The sequence below is a fragment of the Peromyscus eremicus genome, chromosome X (genome assembly GCF_949786415.1).
Source record: "Peromyscus eremicus chromosome X, PerEre_H2_v1, whole genome shotgun sequence".
Lineage (NCBI taxonomy): Eukaryota > Metazoa > Chordata > Mammalia > Rodentia > Cricetidae > Peromyscus > Peromyscus eremicus.
In genome coordinates, this window is record NC_081439.1 from 15,934,637 (window position 1) to 15,952,188 (window position 17,552).

General features: G+C 43.8%; 1 protein-coding gene across 1 annotated transcript in view; it reads left to right on the forward strand.

Moving 5' to 3' along the window:
* Itih6 (inter-alpha-trypsin inhibitor heavy chain family member 6) overlaps window positions 1–3,349 on the forward strand; it is a 30,933-nt gene extending 27,584 nt beyond the window's left edge. The window contains exons 12-14 of the mRNA XM_059251449.1: window positions 249–362; window positions 1,803–2,180; window positions 3,138–3,349. Of these exons, the coding sequence (XP_059107432.1) occupies window positions 249–362; window positions 1,803–2,180; window positions 3,138–3,349 (704 nt within the window). The remainder of the gene's footprint in view (window positions 1–248; window positions 363–1,802; window positions 2,181–3,137) is intronic.
* Window positions 3,350–17,552: the final 14,203 nt, after the last annotated feature.

Here is a 17,552-nt window from a genome sequence, read left to right on the forward strand (position 1 = left end):
TGGACTGACACTGGGCGCTCTCTCTCTCTCTCTCTCTCTCTCTCTCTCTCTCTCTCTCTCTCTCTCCCTCCCTCCCTCCCTCTCTCCCTCCCTCCCTTCTTCCCTTCCTCTCCCTCTCCCTCTCTTTCTTTTTCCCTCTCCCTCTTTCTTGAAAATAGACATTCTTCCATTCTCCTCTTCTCCTTTACTCCCCTTTCTCCCATTCCTTCAAGACTCATAACTTCAGAGTTCCATCTCCTGCCTTACAGTGGATGGGGACCCCCACTTTGTGATCCACATTCCTCACTCAGGAGAGAAGATCTGCTTCACACTGGATGGGCGCCCAGGGGACCTACTGCAGCTCATAGAGGACCCTAAGGCAGGTGAGAACCCCAAGGACTCCATTCCCACACAAGACCACAGCTGGGTGTTCTCATGTTAACAACCCTAGACATTTAGCACCTTACTATATATACCTTATAGTAGAAGATATAAAATAATGGTATATTTTATATACCGGGGCACTATATTATAAAGAGAATTTGTGTTGGCTTACAGTTCTGGAGGCCCAGAGTATGTACATATATACATACACACATATATGTATAGATGATATAATATGTGTATAATACATACATGTATAATATAAATATTATATGCTCTATGTATTTATATTTTATAACATATAAAATAATAATTATGTATAGTATCTTGTAATATACAAGAGTACATAGGAAAGCAAACATATGACTCACAAACATCTGTAACTCCAGTTCCAGGGCTTCTAACACCCTATTCTGACCTCCATAGGCACCAGACATGCACATGGTATGCATACATACATGCTGGCAAAATATTCACACACATAAATAATACATAGATAAATCTAAAGCTAGGCATAGTGGTACATGCCTTAAATCCCAGTTGTCAGGAGGCAGAGGCAGAAGGATTCTCTGTGAGTTTGAGGCCAGCCTGGTCTATATAGTGAGTACCAGGACAGCCAGAGCTACATAGTGAGAGGCTGTCTCAAAAAATAAATAAATCAAAAATTAAATAAATAACATTTGAAAGTACAAAAAATGAAAACAAGCACATTTGTAAAAACACTAAGATAGTCAGAGATACATACCAGGGCATATGGTAAATTATTTGACATTCCACATACCCACCCATAAATATGTAAATATGTACCACACAGTAACCCACACACATCAACACATTCAGACATAGAAGCCCTGTTGCTTCCAGATTCATCCCAATTTCCAGGAATCAAATACACAGAAGTAGCACATATTCCCTGTCACATCAGACACATGAAATATACTAGTGCACAGAAATAGTCACCTGATACACACTGGCATGCATCTAGATGCATGCATTCTGACACTTCATACATGCCAACATATCTTACAACCAACCAGGACATAGACCATCAACATATCCAGAGGCACATATAATCATACAACCAAAAATACACATTGTAACATGTCATCTTCTTCAAACATGTAGGTGCACTGATATTCCCAGAGAACTTCATCAGAATATAACCAAACACACAGATTTATACAGCAATGGACAAATATTCACATATACATGTAAATAGTCACATTAGGATAAGCATTGTGTACATGCTCCCCTTACACACAGCTCAGGATGGACCATGGTGGAAGCATTTCCACATGAGAGATAGCATTCTAGCCACAAATCTGAATTATGTCATCTAAACCCTGGGACCTGAGACCTCACACCTGCCTGTACAGTGGGTCACCATGTGCATGCTGGGGTGGAAGCCTGTGCTCTATGCCTGCATCTCCCCCTTACAGGGTTGCATGTGAGTGGGAAGTTGCTTGGAGCACCACCAAGGCCAGGCCATGAGGACCAGACCCGTACATACTTCCAGATCATCACAGTCACTTCAGATAAACCCCGGGCCTACACTATTACAATAAGCCGCAGTTCCATATCTGTGCAAGGTGAGGGTACCTTGAACTTACCCTGGGACCAACCCGCCCTGGTGAAGAAGCCCCAACTGGAGCTCCATGTCGCTTCTGCAGCCCATCTCACCCTCCAGCTTGGGCCCCACCTCAACTTCCTCATCCTTCGTCACCACTACAGACACCCCAGCACACTACAACTACCCCATTTGGGGTTCTATGTGGCCAATGGCTCAGGCCTCAGCCCCTCAGCCCATGGCCTGATGGGTAAGTGTTGCTGAGGTCGAAAGGAACTATGGTGTACCAGTCCTAACGGAAACCTCTTTTCTTTTCTTTCTTTCTTTCTTTTTATTTTTATGTATATAAATGTTTTGCCTGCACATATGTGTGTGCACCATGTGTATGCCGGGTAACCCCAGAGGCCAAAAGAGGGCCTCAGATTCCCTGGAATCCGAGTTGAAGAAGTTTGTGGGCCTATGTGGGTGCTGGCAGCCAAACTCAGGACTTCTGCAAGGACAGCAAGTGCCCCTAACCTCTGAGCCTTTTCTCCAGCCCAGAGACCTTTTTTAGGATGCAGGCCTAGTGGACCTCACATTCAGTGCTCTCAACTCTGAAGAGAAATGAAAACCAAACTCTGCCTTTGGGAAGCTCCTGACACGGGAAAAGGAAAGAGTCAGCCACAGAATAGTGATCGCTAGGAGTGGCGAGTGTCAAGTGAGCTGCACAGGAAGCTACAGTATCCCACGTCTCCTAGCTCAAGCAAGACCTCCCTGAAGAGGGAGGGCATTGCAGCTGCAGGGCTAAGCAGGAGCAGCATGGGGGAAAGGACTGGAGACTGGGAGGAGCTAGCGCCTGCCGGCATGATCAAGCTGAGCCTCAAGTTGAGGAATGTTACTTTATCTCAAAGGCACCATGGGAGGGGGAAGCCATGAAAGGTTCTAAACAGAGAAAGACACAGCAAGCTCTTAGTATTAGCTCCTTGAACCTCTTCTTCCCCTGTATCTTCCTGTCTTCTCCAAGCCCAGCTGCTCTCTTTGTCTCTGCTGTCTTGACTGTCCACGTCCACACCACAGCCCTGTCCCATCGGGCTCTGCCATGGTTTCTACAGTGTCCAGCCTCTCCCCTCCTGTAGGTCTGATGCTCCACCCTGCCACTTTCCTCCTAGATTCTTTGCTTTCAGGCCTCCTCAGAGCTCTAACTGCTGCTCCATCTTCTCTCCCTCAGGACAGTTTCAGCACACAGATATCCGGCTGGTAACAGGACCTACTGGGTCTTATATACAGAAGCACCAGGGCCCAGATGTGCCAGTGGTACTAGGCAAGAAGCTGCTGAAAGAGTCACCAAGGCTTCATCCCCGCTGGACTTCATGCTGGCTGGTGAAACGCTCTCATGTAGAACAGCTGCTGGGTCGGCCCTACCTTGCCTATGTTCTGTGATGGCTCCTGGACCTAGAGCCAGGAGGTCTAAATTTGTAGATCCAGAGGCCAGGGCATGGAGTCAACCAGGACACAGGCCTGGGTACATGGAGGTGCACATAAAGGCCGCCTATACATGTGCTAAGGGACAAATATACCAGGAAATACAAAGATAGAGCTAAGCAGAACTTCAGGCCTAAAAGCTTTAGTACGCTCACCTCATGGTTCTTCTTTATACTCTCTGCCCCCTCCAAATTCACATTAGCCCTGGAAGTGACTTTCCTTTTTATTCATTCCTTGAGAATTCCACACATGTGTACAATGGACTTTGACCTCATCAACCCCTCCATACCCCCATCTATTCCTCTCAGAATCCCCCACCCTACCTCCACCTCACCTTCCCAACTTCATTTTCTCTTTTCATAGCCCACAGACTGCCTTTCCTAAAGCCAAAATCTCACTGAGTCATGAGTCCTGTGCACAGTGTTCTCTTATTCCTACGATGTACTCCTAACTCTTGGGATTTTCCTCGTAAGCTATGATGGTCCCCACCACTGGACTTCTATGTGTATTCAACCTGCTGTGTGGGACACTCTTCCCCCATCTAGGTAAACTCAATTCATCTTTCAAGTCTTAGTTGCCCCCTCTCCTAGAAGGCATTCCCTGGGCCTTCCATGAGGTGAGCTTGGCCCCTGCTTTATGTCCTGCCTGATCTCATGGCAGTTTTCATACTGTCTAATAATCATCTGTTCCCTCATCTGGATCCTGGCTGAGCCTGTAAGCTCTCTGAGAGCAAGACTCTGTTCTGAATCCTCTGTAGCCACAGTTCATGGCACATGGCAGATGCTTAATAAATATGTGTAGAATAAACAAATGTACAAGAATAACCATTAAATCGCAGTAGGCATGCAACCAAAGTCATAGGTCACCTGCAGAAAAACAGCCACAGAGACACGAATATGGAAGTATAGTGACGGAGGGGACATAGCCGCAGGAAGTAGAGGGAACTCAGAACAATGGAACATGGACAGCTGGGCGTGGGGCCACATGCCTGTAATCTTAGCATTTGGAAGGCTGAGGCAGGAAGGTGGCTTTAATTTCAAGGCCAATCTGAGCTACATAGTGAGTTTGAGGCCAACGTGACAAGGACCTGTCTCAAACAACAACAGCAGCAATAAAAAGAAAAGCATGAATATATGGACACAAAGACATAAAGAGGACAGAGTGACTGCATCAGAGACAGAAACATATGTTTTCTTGCTGGAGTTCAATGTTCCTGTGACTTTAAGTTACTGTCCCTTCACAGAAATGCGAAGAGACAAAAAAAAGAGATGACTTTGGCACAGTGGCAAATGTGAAGAATGAGACATAACAAATTACAAATGAACCGGCACAGAGATCCAGACTGGAGCAAAGATACAAAGACAACCAGGAAGACACTGGCAGGGTCACAGTCCAAAAACCAGCCAAGGATGGAAAAAGTAGAAACATGCAAATATACTGACACTCTGATTTGCAGACATAGGTAGGGATGAAATGATAATCCAGAGACACACAGCCAGAGACATGCGAGGTGTGGAAACAGGCATTGCCGAGTCCTAGATGGGATGGCAAAGATCTAGTGATATCAGCACCTGCAGAAGAAGAATGAGTCAACATCAGAGATCCACATACTCCAAGATCTAGAAACAAAGAAAGAAAACCCCTGAACAATGGAAACTACGGAAAAGAGATATCCATCGGGCCAGACAGCACAGACAGAAGGGAAGGCAGGTACCAGCACAGGGACCGTAGGGCACTGGGATGCACAGACAGAAGGGAAGGCAGCTACCAGCACAGGGACCATGGGGCACTGGGATGCACAGACAGAGGGTAGGCACCAGCACAGGGACCATGGGGCACTGGGATGCACAGACAGAGGGCAGGCAGGTACCAGCACAGGGACCATGGGGCACTGGGATGCACAGACAGCAGAGTCGGAGACAGAGAAGTAGTAGACGGGAATGTGAACCCACGAATCTAGTCACGTGAACATAGCGTCGACTTGGAAACAGTAATAGATAGATATGCCTGGAAAGATGGAGATAGAAAGAAAAGTGGACACAGAATATAGGTCAGGAGGCAGAGGATGATGAGAAAGGTAGGGATGCGAGGACATTGAATCAGGATAAACCTGAGGACACCTATAGCAGTGACATATATCAGGTGACAAACCAAGGCTACAAATGAAGGGATAAGAACAGTGACTTCAACCTAAGCACATAAAGGTAGTAGGTTATGATTCCAAAGCATGGCTCCAGCCCCTAGACAAAATAGGGAGGCAAAGACATGGAACCAAGGACAATGAGACAGAAAGAAAGAGATGCAGAGAAATACTCAGACAAATAAATTCACAGAAACAGGAATACTCTCACGTGGGACCCACAACAAAGACTCGGGGACTAGGAGAGCACAGGTTCAGTACTATAAGTAGTCACACAGAGACATTGACAAAATGTGGGAGAGAGAGATGGAGAAGAGAACTAGCAAAGCACAGAGATTTAGACATGAAAGAGGAAGTTCTGGAGATGCACAGACTTGGGGACTCTTTGATATCAGGCACATGGAAGGCAGCATATGCAGACCATGAGCATGTGGACACCGGAACAAAGGAACTCAGGGACACACAGACACAAGAATATAGGAACACGTGCTGGATCACAGAGTATCCAGTATATGCAAAGAGTCGGGGTCACACAGAGATAGGAACAAATTGAGAGTGGAATACAGAGGCTGCTGGGTACCCAGTCACCTTGTGTAGCCGGTAGGTAGCATGGTAGGTAGCATGCAAACACACTCAAGCCATGTAAAGGTTCTACATATACAGACTCAGAGATGCACAAAGATTCAAAGACATATGAAGAATTATGAATATACAGAAATTGGGAAACATGTAAAGAATCACTGGTGGATGGATAATCAGGAATACACAAAAACTAAGTGCTACACAGAAAAGGGGACACACACACACACACACACACACACACACACACACGTGCACTCCAACAATAGCAACTCACTAGATAAGCAGGCAGTGAGACATAGAGCTTTGTGGGCACACAGAGACAGGAAGACACAGACAAGCTTGGGACATGCTAATTCTCAGGTACATTCAAGGGTAAGGATACATAAGCATTTAAACATACAGCCAGGACACATGGAGACAAGGGCAGAAGTAAAGAATATAGTGTCATAGTGATACCCAGAGAAAGGCCATTGTTAGTACTACAACACAGAGACTGATAGAATTTATGGCATAGAGAAGTATTAAGAGTTGGAAACAGACACTCATAGACTTACTGACAACCAAGGACATACAGATTATAGATCACAGCATACCATAGAAACCACAGACACCAGGACACAGAAACCTTGGTATACATAAATCTTGGGAAACTGAATTATGTAGACAAAATTCAAGTGCTTGTCATACAAATATTATGATTCATCCAGACAAAGGAAAACATACATAGCCACTAAAACACACAGACACACTGGCATGAATAAATATTTAACACACACATAAGCTCTCTGACAGGTGTCAGATACACAGAAATGCAGAGGCAATAGATAGTCCCAAATGCTGGTACACAGAGACACTGGTATATGTACACAAAGGAACGTACAGAACCTGAGATACTAGGACACAAAGAACTGGCACAAAAAATGAAGCATATGGAAAACTAATCTCAGAGAGAAAACAAAGTACTAACACTAGAACAAATAAATGCGGAGGTGTATAGACAGGAGGCTATAAGATACCTCTGAGACACAAGGATACATTGGAAAAAGTAAACCCTGGGATACACATATGCCAAGGTAAACTGGCAGTGAGACACAGGAAAGCTGGCGCATATGCTGTGGGGAAGAGAGTCGATGATGGGGCATGCACACACAGACATAGAGTTATATAGAACTGGTCTTTACAGATACTGTGACAATGACACTAGAACACAGAGACACAGAGGTAGAAATGTCAAAAACTAAGAGACGCACTCTGGCCGGGCGGTGGTGGCACACGCCTTTAATCCCAGCACTCGGGAGGCAGAGCCAGGCGGATCTCTATGAGTTCGAGGCCAGCCTGGGCTACCAAGTGAGTCCCAGGAAAGGCGCAAAGCTACACAGAGAAACCCTGTCTCGAAAAACCAAAAAAAAAAAAAAAAAAAAAAAAAAAAAAAAAAGAGACGCACTCTGGTCAGGAAAATATGTAAACTAACTGTACATCTTCACCTCTCCCTCTGCTCCTCCAAGTCCAGTCCCCCAGTCTCATCCCCAGATCTGCAGCAGAACACCTGTGGCAGACTACCCTCTCCTGTACCCATCTCCAGGGGATCACACAGATCTTCCCCCTCCAACCTTCCTTACCCCCACTCATTGCTTGATCCCAGCCCCCAACTCCAACAGGCACTCCCTGGGAACCCACAGGCCACTCTGACCATGGAAGCAGATAGGCTGACTGCAGATCTTCTTTTCTCCTTCTATTTCTCCAAATGCAATCCCCCAGTCTCATCCCCAGCTCTGTAGCAGACCTCCTGCTGTGGCCTCTTCACACTCTGTGCCCTCATTCTCAGGGGGCTAACTAAACAGATCCTGGTGGAAACCCCTCCTTTCCTCACTCCTCAGAAGCCCCTACACCACCTCAGCCCATTCCTAAGTTTTAGGTCCCAACCCAGAAACACATTTTATCTGGAACATCCAGTGCCAACACCTATCAGGACTCCAGAAGATTTTCCTACCAGGCAACACAGAGCGACCACACTCTTCCTAAGAACTAGAGAGGGCAACAGAAACCACAGAATAAAATACCCACCAAACAAGGACAAGACCAGATATCAGCACCTAGAATTAAAATCTTCCTAATCCCAGATGCCTAGACCCAGCATAAAAACACAATCAACAATAGCCAGGATAATATGTCTCCATTACAGCCCAGTAACCCTACCACAGCAGAGAATTCCAACATAGTTGGAGCACAAGTAAAAGACTTTAAAACAGCCTTTATGCATATGATAGAGGTCCTTAAAGAAGGAATGAACAAATCCCTTAAAGAAATCTATGAGCTGGGTGGCAATGGCGCACGCCTTTAATCCCAGCACTCAGGAGGCAGAGTCAGGTGGATCTCTGTGAGTTCCAGGCCAGCCTGGTCTACAGAGTGAGTTCCAGGACAGGTTCCAAAGCTACACAGAGAAACCGTGTCTCGAAACAAAACAAAACAACAAAAAAAAGAAATCTATGAAGACACAAAAACAGTGGCAGGAAATGAATAAAAACATTTAGGACCACAGTGGAAGTAGAATCAACAATGGAAACCCAAACTGAGGGAATTCCGAAAATGAAAATTTTAGGTATTCAAACAGGAACCATAGAGGCAAGCTTCACCAACAGAATGCAAGAGATGGAAGAGAGAATCTCACACATTGAAGAAACAATAGAAGAAATGGGTATCTCCATCAAAGAAAATGTTAAATCTAAAAAAATTCTGACACAAAACACCCAGCAAACCCAGGACACTATGAAAAGACCAAACCTAGGAATAATAGAAATAGTGGAAGGAGAAGAAACCCAGGTCAAAGGCACAGAAAATGTTTTCAACAAAATCATAGAAGAAAATCTCCCTAACCTAAAGGGGGAGGTGCCTATTAAGGTACAAGAAGCATAAGAATACCAAATAGATTGGAGCAGAAAAGAAAGTTCCCCCTCCCAGGCCATAACAATCAAAGCACTAAATATACAGAACAAAGAATATTAAAAGCTGCAAGGAAAAAAGACCAAGTAGCATATAAAGGCAGAGCTATTAGAATTACACCCAACTTCTCAATGCAGAAGGGTCAGGATAGATGTGCTGCAGACTCTAAGAAACCACAGATGCCAGCCCAGACTACTACACCTAGTAAAACCTTCAAACACTATAGATAGAGAAAATAGACATTCTGTGATGACACCAAATTTAAGCAATATCCGTCTACAAATCCAGCCCTACAGAAGGTGTTAGGAAAACTCCAACCTAAAGGAGTTTACTATACCTAAGAAAATACAGGAAATAAATAATCCAAGATCAGAAAAGTCTAAAGAAGAGAAGCACATCTCTCTCTCTCACACACACATACACCACCACCACCACCACCACCACCACCACCACCGCTAATACCACCACTACCAACAACAAACTAACAGGAATCAACAACCATTAGTCATTGGAATCTCTCAATGTCAATGGTCTCAATTCCCCAGTAAAAAGACTCAGACTACCAGAATGTATTTGAAAACAGGATCCATCCTTCTGCTGGAACCAAGAAACATATCTTAACATCAAGGGTAGACATCACTACAGGGTAAAAGGATGGGAAAATATTCCAAGCAAATTGACCTAAGAAACAAGCTGGTGTAGCCATTTTGGTATCTGACAAAATAAACTTCAAACCAAAACTAATCAGAAGAAATAGGGAAGCACACTACATTCTCATCAAAGGAAAAATCCACCAAGAGGACATTACAATTCTTTTTTGTTTTTCATCTTTATTGAAATGTGTTGGGGGATTCTTGATGCTTATTAAGGAGAAATATACCTTATAGAAGATAAAGTAGATGAGCCACTTTTAGCTCATGCCATCACTTGTTCTAATTAAACATAAATTATCATAAAAAGAAAATAGATTCTTTTCTCATACAATATATCCTGATTACAGTTTCTCCTGTCTCCACTCCTCCAGTTCCTCCCCACCTCCCTTCCCATCTGGATCCACTCCTTTCTGTCTCTCATTAGGAAACAAACAGGCTTCTAAGAGATAACAAAACATAACAAAATAAAATATAAGATAAAACAAAAACCATCACATTAAAATGCAACAAGACAAAGAAACAGAAGGAAAAGAGCCCAAGAGAAGGTACAAGGATCAGAGACCCACGAGTTCACACACTCAGGTATCCCATAAAAACACTAAACTGGAGACCATAATATATAGACACAGAGGACCTGGTGCAGACCTGTACAGACCTGTGCATGCTGCTTCAGTCTCTGTGAGTTCATATGAGCTTGCTCAGTTGATCCAGAGGGCCTTATGAACTCACAGAGACTGAAGCAGCATGCACAGGACTTACATGGGTCTGTACCAGGTCCTCTGTGTATATATCATGGCTTCCAGTTTAGTGTTTTTATGGGACTCTTGAATGTGTGAACTTGTGGGTCTCTGGTTCTTTTGCCTTCTGTTTGTTTGCCTTATCCAAATTTGATGTGATGGTTTTTATCTTACTGTATTTATTTTTGTTGTATTTTTTTAAGTGAATGAATCAATGAACCAATGAATCAATGAATCACTGCAAACCTAGCTACTACAGTAAAGGTCAAACTTAGCTGTCACTTACACGTGCTGAGAGAGGCAGACTCCAATCCAGCGTCACTGGGTATGTCAACCACTTCAGGGCAGGCCTCGTGCTCAGGAATAGTTAACCAACATGTAATGGACTCCACAGTTTTGTGTGTGTGTGTTTTTATTTGGTTACAGTTTGGTGTTTTATTTTGTTTGGGTTTGGAGGGGGTGTGGTTTTATTTTGTTTTCTTGGTTTGGGGGAGATTTTTGTTGTTGTGTTGGGCTTTTTTATGTTTTCTAAGAAAGAACTTAAAGTTGGGTGGGTAGATAGGGGAGAAGATCTGGAAGGACTTGGGGGAGGGCAATAATATGATCAAAACATATTTACATTTAAAAATTATTTTAAATAATAAAAATACAATAAAAGAAAAAGAAAAATATATGCCACCTGTATGAGGTATTAATATCAAGCTATTTTCTGTATTAATTATGTAACCTATGGAGGGCATTCTATTAATTATTTCTTAATATTAAATAAAATTCATGGAACACAACTTTCAACCCTCCCAGCACCTTTTTAAAATACTTATTCTGTTTTTAATGATGTGTCTCTGTGTGTGTCAGTGAATGTGAGTGCAGGTGCCCTTGGAGGGCAGAATAGGACGTCAGATCCCCTGGATCTAGAGTTACAGATGGTTGTGAGCCACCTGACATACATGCTAGGAATAGAATTCAGGTTCTTAATAAGAGCAAAACGGTGGTTTGAATGAGAAGGGCCCACATAGGCTTATTTGTGTGAGTACTTGGTCCCTAGTACTCACATGACCAACAAATGCTGGGACACACAGGTACTAAGATATAAATAATGAAATACAGACATTCTGGCACTCAGATACAGGAACACACAATCAGAGTGCTCAGAAACTGAAACATAACATACAGACACTGGAATACATAGTCACTGAAACACATAAACATGGGAACCTGTAGAAATCAGGATGTGCAGAAACAAGCACCAATAAACCAAGGCATGCTGAAACACCAAAAGCTAATTCTGAGACACACAAACACTGGAGTGTATAGACACTAGAGTAAATAGGAAAGGGATAGGCAGAATCTGAGAAACAGACACTTGGACACAGAGATAGGAAGATAAACATATCCGGGGTTCCACACACTGAGACGTGCAGACAGTGGCTTAAAAATTGTGTAAGTAGATACTGGGGCCTACAGGCGTTTGAACGCTGGTTCATATATGCATACCACACAGATTCGTGTAGAGACACAGAGATGCAGGCAAGGGGACAGGAAACTATTCAAACTAGAGACCCAGTGCAACATTCTGCCAAAACAGACAGTGGAACACACTGACACTGAAAACCATGGAAACATACAAAGATTCAAAGATACACAGACCCTGAGACATAAGAAAGACAATCTTAAACCTGGACACTGGAGTATATAGACACTGATATATAGAGACACTAGTATATAAAGATACTAGGTCTAATCCCGGCACTTGGGAGGCAGAGGCAAGTGAGCTCTTCCTGATTCTACACACTGAAGAACCTGAGGAAGAAATGAGCGAATTAGGGAGGAAGGGGCCTCATGATGGCTCCAGAGAAAGGAAGGGGTGTGCCAGCTCTGTGTGAAGACATGACTAATGTCCCAGCAGGGGAAAGGGAGTGCTGGAAAGAAGAGAATGCAGCTGGGAAGTGTGAGCTTTCTCCTAAGGCCAAGACAATCACTGCAGCCTCTTTGAAACCAGATGACAGAAAGGAGTGGAGAGGGCAGAAAAGAGTAGGTCCTTCTGAGATGTCAGCAGATGGCAATAAACAACACAAAGACTCCATCTTTGGCTCACATGCATACCTTGCATGCATTCATTCATTCAGCAAACATTCATCACAGGGTTTCTCTGTGCCTGACTCTGTGCTGGGCCTTAGGAATAAAACAGTGATGTGACGTGGGCCCCTTGTCCCAGTAATGCTGACCATACTTGAGGATATGGACACTGAAACAGATAATGGTGATACAGTATAACCAGTAGGGCAGCCTTTCCAGAAGCGACACGATCAAAGTCTAGTCTAAAGGGGTAAAGAAGAATTAGTCAGGGAACATGGCAAGGAGGAACATTCAATACAGAGGTTGTCTAGAGAATAGGATGAAAGATCCATTCTTTTCATCAGTCATTCATTTTACTAATAGTAGTGGGTGTGAGCTACATACCGCGAATTTGGAAGTAAAGCACTGTGTATGTCCATGTGCTTGTGGAGTTTTTTATCTGCAAGAGAACAGATGAAGCTGCCAATTTCTTTGTGGATAATGGTTCATTGTGACAGGAACAGAGAAAGCAAGGGTGAAAGGGAATGAGCAGATGGAAGAGGAGATGGAGTCAAGCCAGGATGCTCTTGTGGCCCATGGTATTTGGAGTAGGGCAGAAGATATAGAGAGATGAGGGAAAACTACAGAGGTAGTAAGCTACCATGGTGGGAGATTTGATTGGTGGTCGGGAAGAAAAGAGTCCAATGGGATTGCCATGGTTATTGGTAGCTTAGGTGAGTGGGCAATGTTGGAGCCATTTCCTGAGACACAGGAGCACAGGAGATGTAGACCTAAATGAAGGGAGCACATTACAGTATCTGGGGGCTTCTCACCTCTTCCTCCAAATCTTCTGAGATTTCATAGCTCTCTTTGATAGAATTATTATAGTTGCAAACGGCAGAAAATCCTATTCAAACTGTGTTAATAAGGGAATTCATTGGTTCTATAACTGGAACCCAAAAGTGTAGGAATCCTCAATGAACGCTGAGCCAGTCTACCTGCTTAGTGTCACCATGGACCCAGCTTCTTCCTGTCCTCTCTCCCTTCTGCCTTGCACGGAGCTCTCTATCTTCCCCCCACCTCCTCTCAGATCCAAACTCTCCCCCACTTGTGTCCTCTTTTTGGTGCTGTTAGAAGAGACTGTATTGCTGCAGATGTCCTGGTCCTGGTTCTCAGGTTCTTAAATCCCCCCACCCCTGTAGACGAAATTCTGAACCTGTCTTATTAAATAAGAAACACAGAGCCAAATAAAGAGTTAAAAGCCCAGAGATGGAGCAGTAGCCAAGAGCTAAGACCACCTTTATCTTACCACTCGCTGCTGTCCTTCCCCTGAGAGAGAGACCTTCTTCCTGTGTCCTGTCTTTTATTGCCTTTCTGTTCTGCCTTCTATTGGTTCTAAACCCAACCACATGACTTCCTCATAGCTGCCTGTCTATACAGACCTCCAGGTCTCTATGGTTCGTACTGGGATTAAAAGTTCAGGTCACCTTGCTTTGGATGTGTCCTTGACCACAGACTCTGCCTGCCATGTGATCGGATTAAGGGCGTGTGCTACCACACCTGACTCCTGCTATGGCTGGCTGTGACTTCTGATCTCCAGGCAACTTTCTTAACATACAAATAAAATCACATTTCAGCACAAATAAAATATCACCATACATCCCCTTGTCTGGAAAGTTCCCCCAAGCTAATCTCATACAATGTATTTTGATCATATCCACCCCTCCCCTAACTCCTCCTAACTCCATCCCTATTCCCTATCCACTCAACTTTGTGTCCTTGCTTTTTAAATGAGCAAACAAAAAGCATCATGTCCAATTTGTGCGGCCGACATACTCTTGGATATGTGACCAAGGGCTGGAGCATGGTGGACCTACTGACCTAAGGAAAACGGTCTCTCCCTCTTCTTCCAACTACCAGATGCCAACAGCTCCTCGGGCAGAGGTGGAGAGCGATTCCCATGCGGGGCTTCTGGCTTGAGCCTGTTAAGTCATGCTGTCACAACTGCTGTGAGTCTGTATGTGCTTCTGCCCCGCCGTGTCTGGAAAAGACTGTTGTTCGCTTGTAGCCATGCCCTACCTCCGGCTCTTACAATCTTTCTATCCCATCTTTCACAATGATCCTTGAGCCTTGGGAGGAGAGGCTGGGCTATAGATGTCCCAGTTGGGGCTGAACATTCTTACTGTCTGCACTTTGACTAATTGTGGGTCTCTGTGTTACTCACCATTTGCTGCCAGAAGAAACTTTTCTGATAAGGATTGAGAATGCACTAATCTGTGGGTGTAACAATAAGTCATTAGGAATTGATTTAATACTATGTCTGTTTAGTAGAAAAATAAAAATGATAGTTCTCCCCTAGGGTCTAAGACCTGTCTAACCACAGTCTCTTGGCCCCAATTATGGATCCATCTTGGGTTTCATCTTGTGAAGCATGTTTGATGTCCTTGTTAGCATTAATTGTCAACTTGACATGTATCCTACAGTCATCCGAGAAGAGAGCCTTAATTGAAGAATTGTCTACATTAGATGGTCTTGTAGGCATGTCTGAGGGTGGCTATCTTAATCCCTAATTGATGCGGAAGGGTTCATCCCACTATGGTCAGCACCATCTCTAGGCAGATAGTCCTAGGATATTTAAGAAAGTGAGGTGAGCCAGTCAGTTAGTGAACTGGCAAGCAGTGTTCCTCCCAATTTTTGCATCCAGGTTCCTGCTTGAGTTTCTGCCTTGACTTTCATCAATGATGGATTGTGACCCAGAAACATAAACCAAATAAACCCACTCCTCACTAACTTGCTTTTAGTCAGAGTATCTTATTACAACAACACAAAGCAAAGTAGAATATTATCCTTAATTCTTTTCTTCCTAACATGGTCCATACCTGGTCACTGGCTCTCTGAGAATATATTCTTGTTGGAGCCGTAAAACTCTTGAGATCCCTAGAGCCTGGTTAAACTAGTGTCGTCAGGGCTCCAGGACTAGATACCAGGAGCTACTCTGGGACCAACAGCAAACAAACTCATGGTTTTTTAAGGGCTATTGATACAAAGCAGCATCACACCAGCCATGGCCTCTTCCACTATCACTCACTTGAGTGGGTGGACACACACATGTCCTTTCATTCTTATTTAAATTTTTATTTTTATTCTTTTCAGTTTATTTTATGTGTCCAGGTGTTTTGCCTGCATGTGTGTCTATGTATCACCTGTTTTGCCTGCTGCCCACAGAAGCCAGAAGAAGGCATCATATTTCCTGGAATTGAGGTTACAGGCAGTTGTGAGGCACCATGTGGGTGCTGAGGATCAAACCTAGGTCCTTTGAGCCATCTCTCCAGACCCCCATTTTCTTCTTTTCTGTGGAACTTCAGGTCAGTCATTTCCTTCCTTTGAGTTTTACACTCTACTCTGTAAAATGTAGAAAATCTATCCTATTTTGCAAGTTTACAATATGGTGAAATACATATATTTGTGGTGCCTACATTAAGGTTTAGTATATACATAAATTTGATATTATTGTTCTTTGCAGAAAATCAGAGCTAGAAAAACCTTATACTATTGACTCTAACAATTCAGATACAGTTGTTAGTCCCAGAAAGGGGGAAATCTTTCCTTGATATCTCAAAGAAAGTTAATGGTGGAGAAAGAACTAGAATCCATTATTGGTAAGTCCTTCTCCAAGCCTGCTTTTCATTTTGTCTATTCATGTCAGGGGCAATTCACACTGAGAGGAAAGTCAATGGGTCCAATGTGTATTGACCAATCTTCTGCAGTTGTTAGAGTCATTACACTTAACAGAAACTTCTCTGTACCAGGTGTAGTGGTGCATGCGTTTAATCCCAGAGATGGGCAGATCTCTGTGAGTTGGAGGCCAGCCTGGTCTTACACAGTGAGTTCCAGGACACAAGGGATTTGTAGAAAGGCCCTGTCTCAACAAAACAAAACAAAACAAAACAACCCACTACACACACATACACACACACAAACTTCTCTGTGCCAAGCTGCTGCTGGACAAATTTGGAAACTAGAGAACACTTCAACCTGACCCATATAAACACAACTAAAATTTCAAAGCAGAGGTAGGCTGACCAACCCTGCAATCACCCAGGCCCAGAAACAGGGTTATGTGTTGTCCCACCCCAACATCCACCCCATCTGTGGTCTCCTGGAGCACGGGAGGAGGGTCGGTCCTGAGGACCCAGAGCTGCAAGATCTCCATGACACCAGGCAGCAGCGGGATGTCCAGAGGGCCCAGTGTCAGTGGTGTAGTAGAGAACAGGCCCTCGAACCTGACAAATGATTCTTTGGGATGAATGCCTGCCTGTAAAAGTCTATGGATAAAGGAGTTTACTTCATGACTCACTATGTCACATTGCAGCTTCCGTGACGAGATTCTCCCTTTCTTCCTTCCCCCTTCCTTCTCTTAATTGTATTTTTATTTTATTTGAGGGGAGTGGAGATGGGTAAGATCGAGAGACATGATGTGGAAACATGATGTGAAAGACACAAAGAATAAATAAAAAGAAAGTTAAAAATATTCGAAGCCGAAATATATGTATGTGCCAAGCAATGGAGGTGATTAAGGCAGCTTTAGAAGGGTATTGACCTCCCCGGTACAAACTCCATAAACCCCTCTATCTAGCCCACATGAGTTGAATGCAAATCTTGGTTTTTGGTATGAATAATTAGATTCTTGATCTTATGTAAAGTGTGACAATATTCTTGAGAAGTTTCCAACTATAACTGAATGAAAAGATCACCAAATCTTCCCACCAACAGTCACTATAAAGCTGTTTTTTTTTTAAATGAGGTTTTTCAAAGCCTAAAGTCATCGACTATTTTGGAAATGTTTCATTTAAAAAAACCAGTGAACTGGAGTTGGAACAGAAGAAATCGATGGCATGCTGACCTTAGGCTGATGGCTCACCACGCAGACAAATGAAGTTCTGTACAGTCATGAGCACGAGCAGGTCCTCTGGCCCTGTGGAAGGGAACTCATCTGACGTGCAGCGGTGGGGACTGCCCATGACCAGCTGCACTGCCACTGGAAGTCGCTGTTT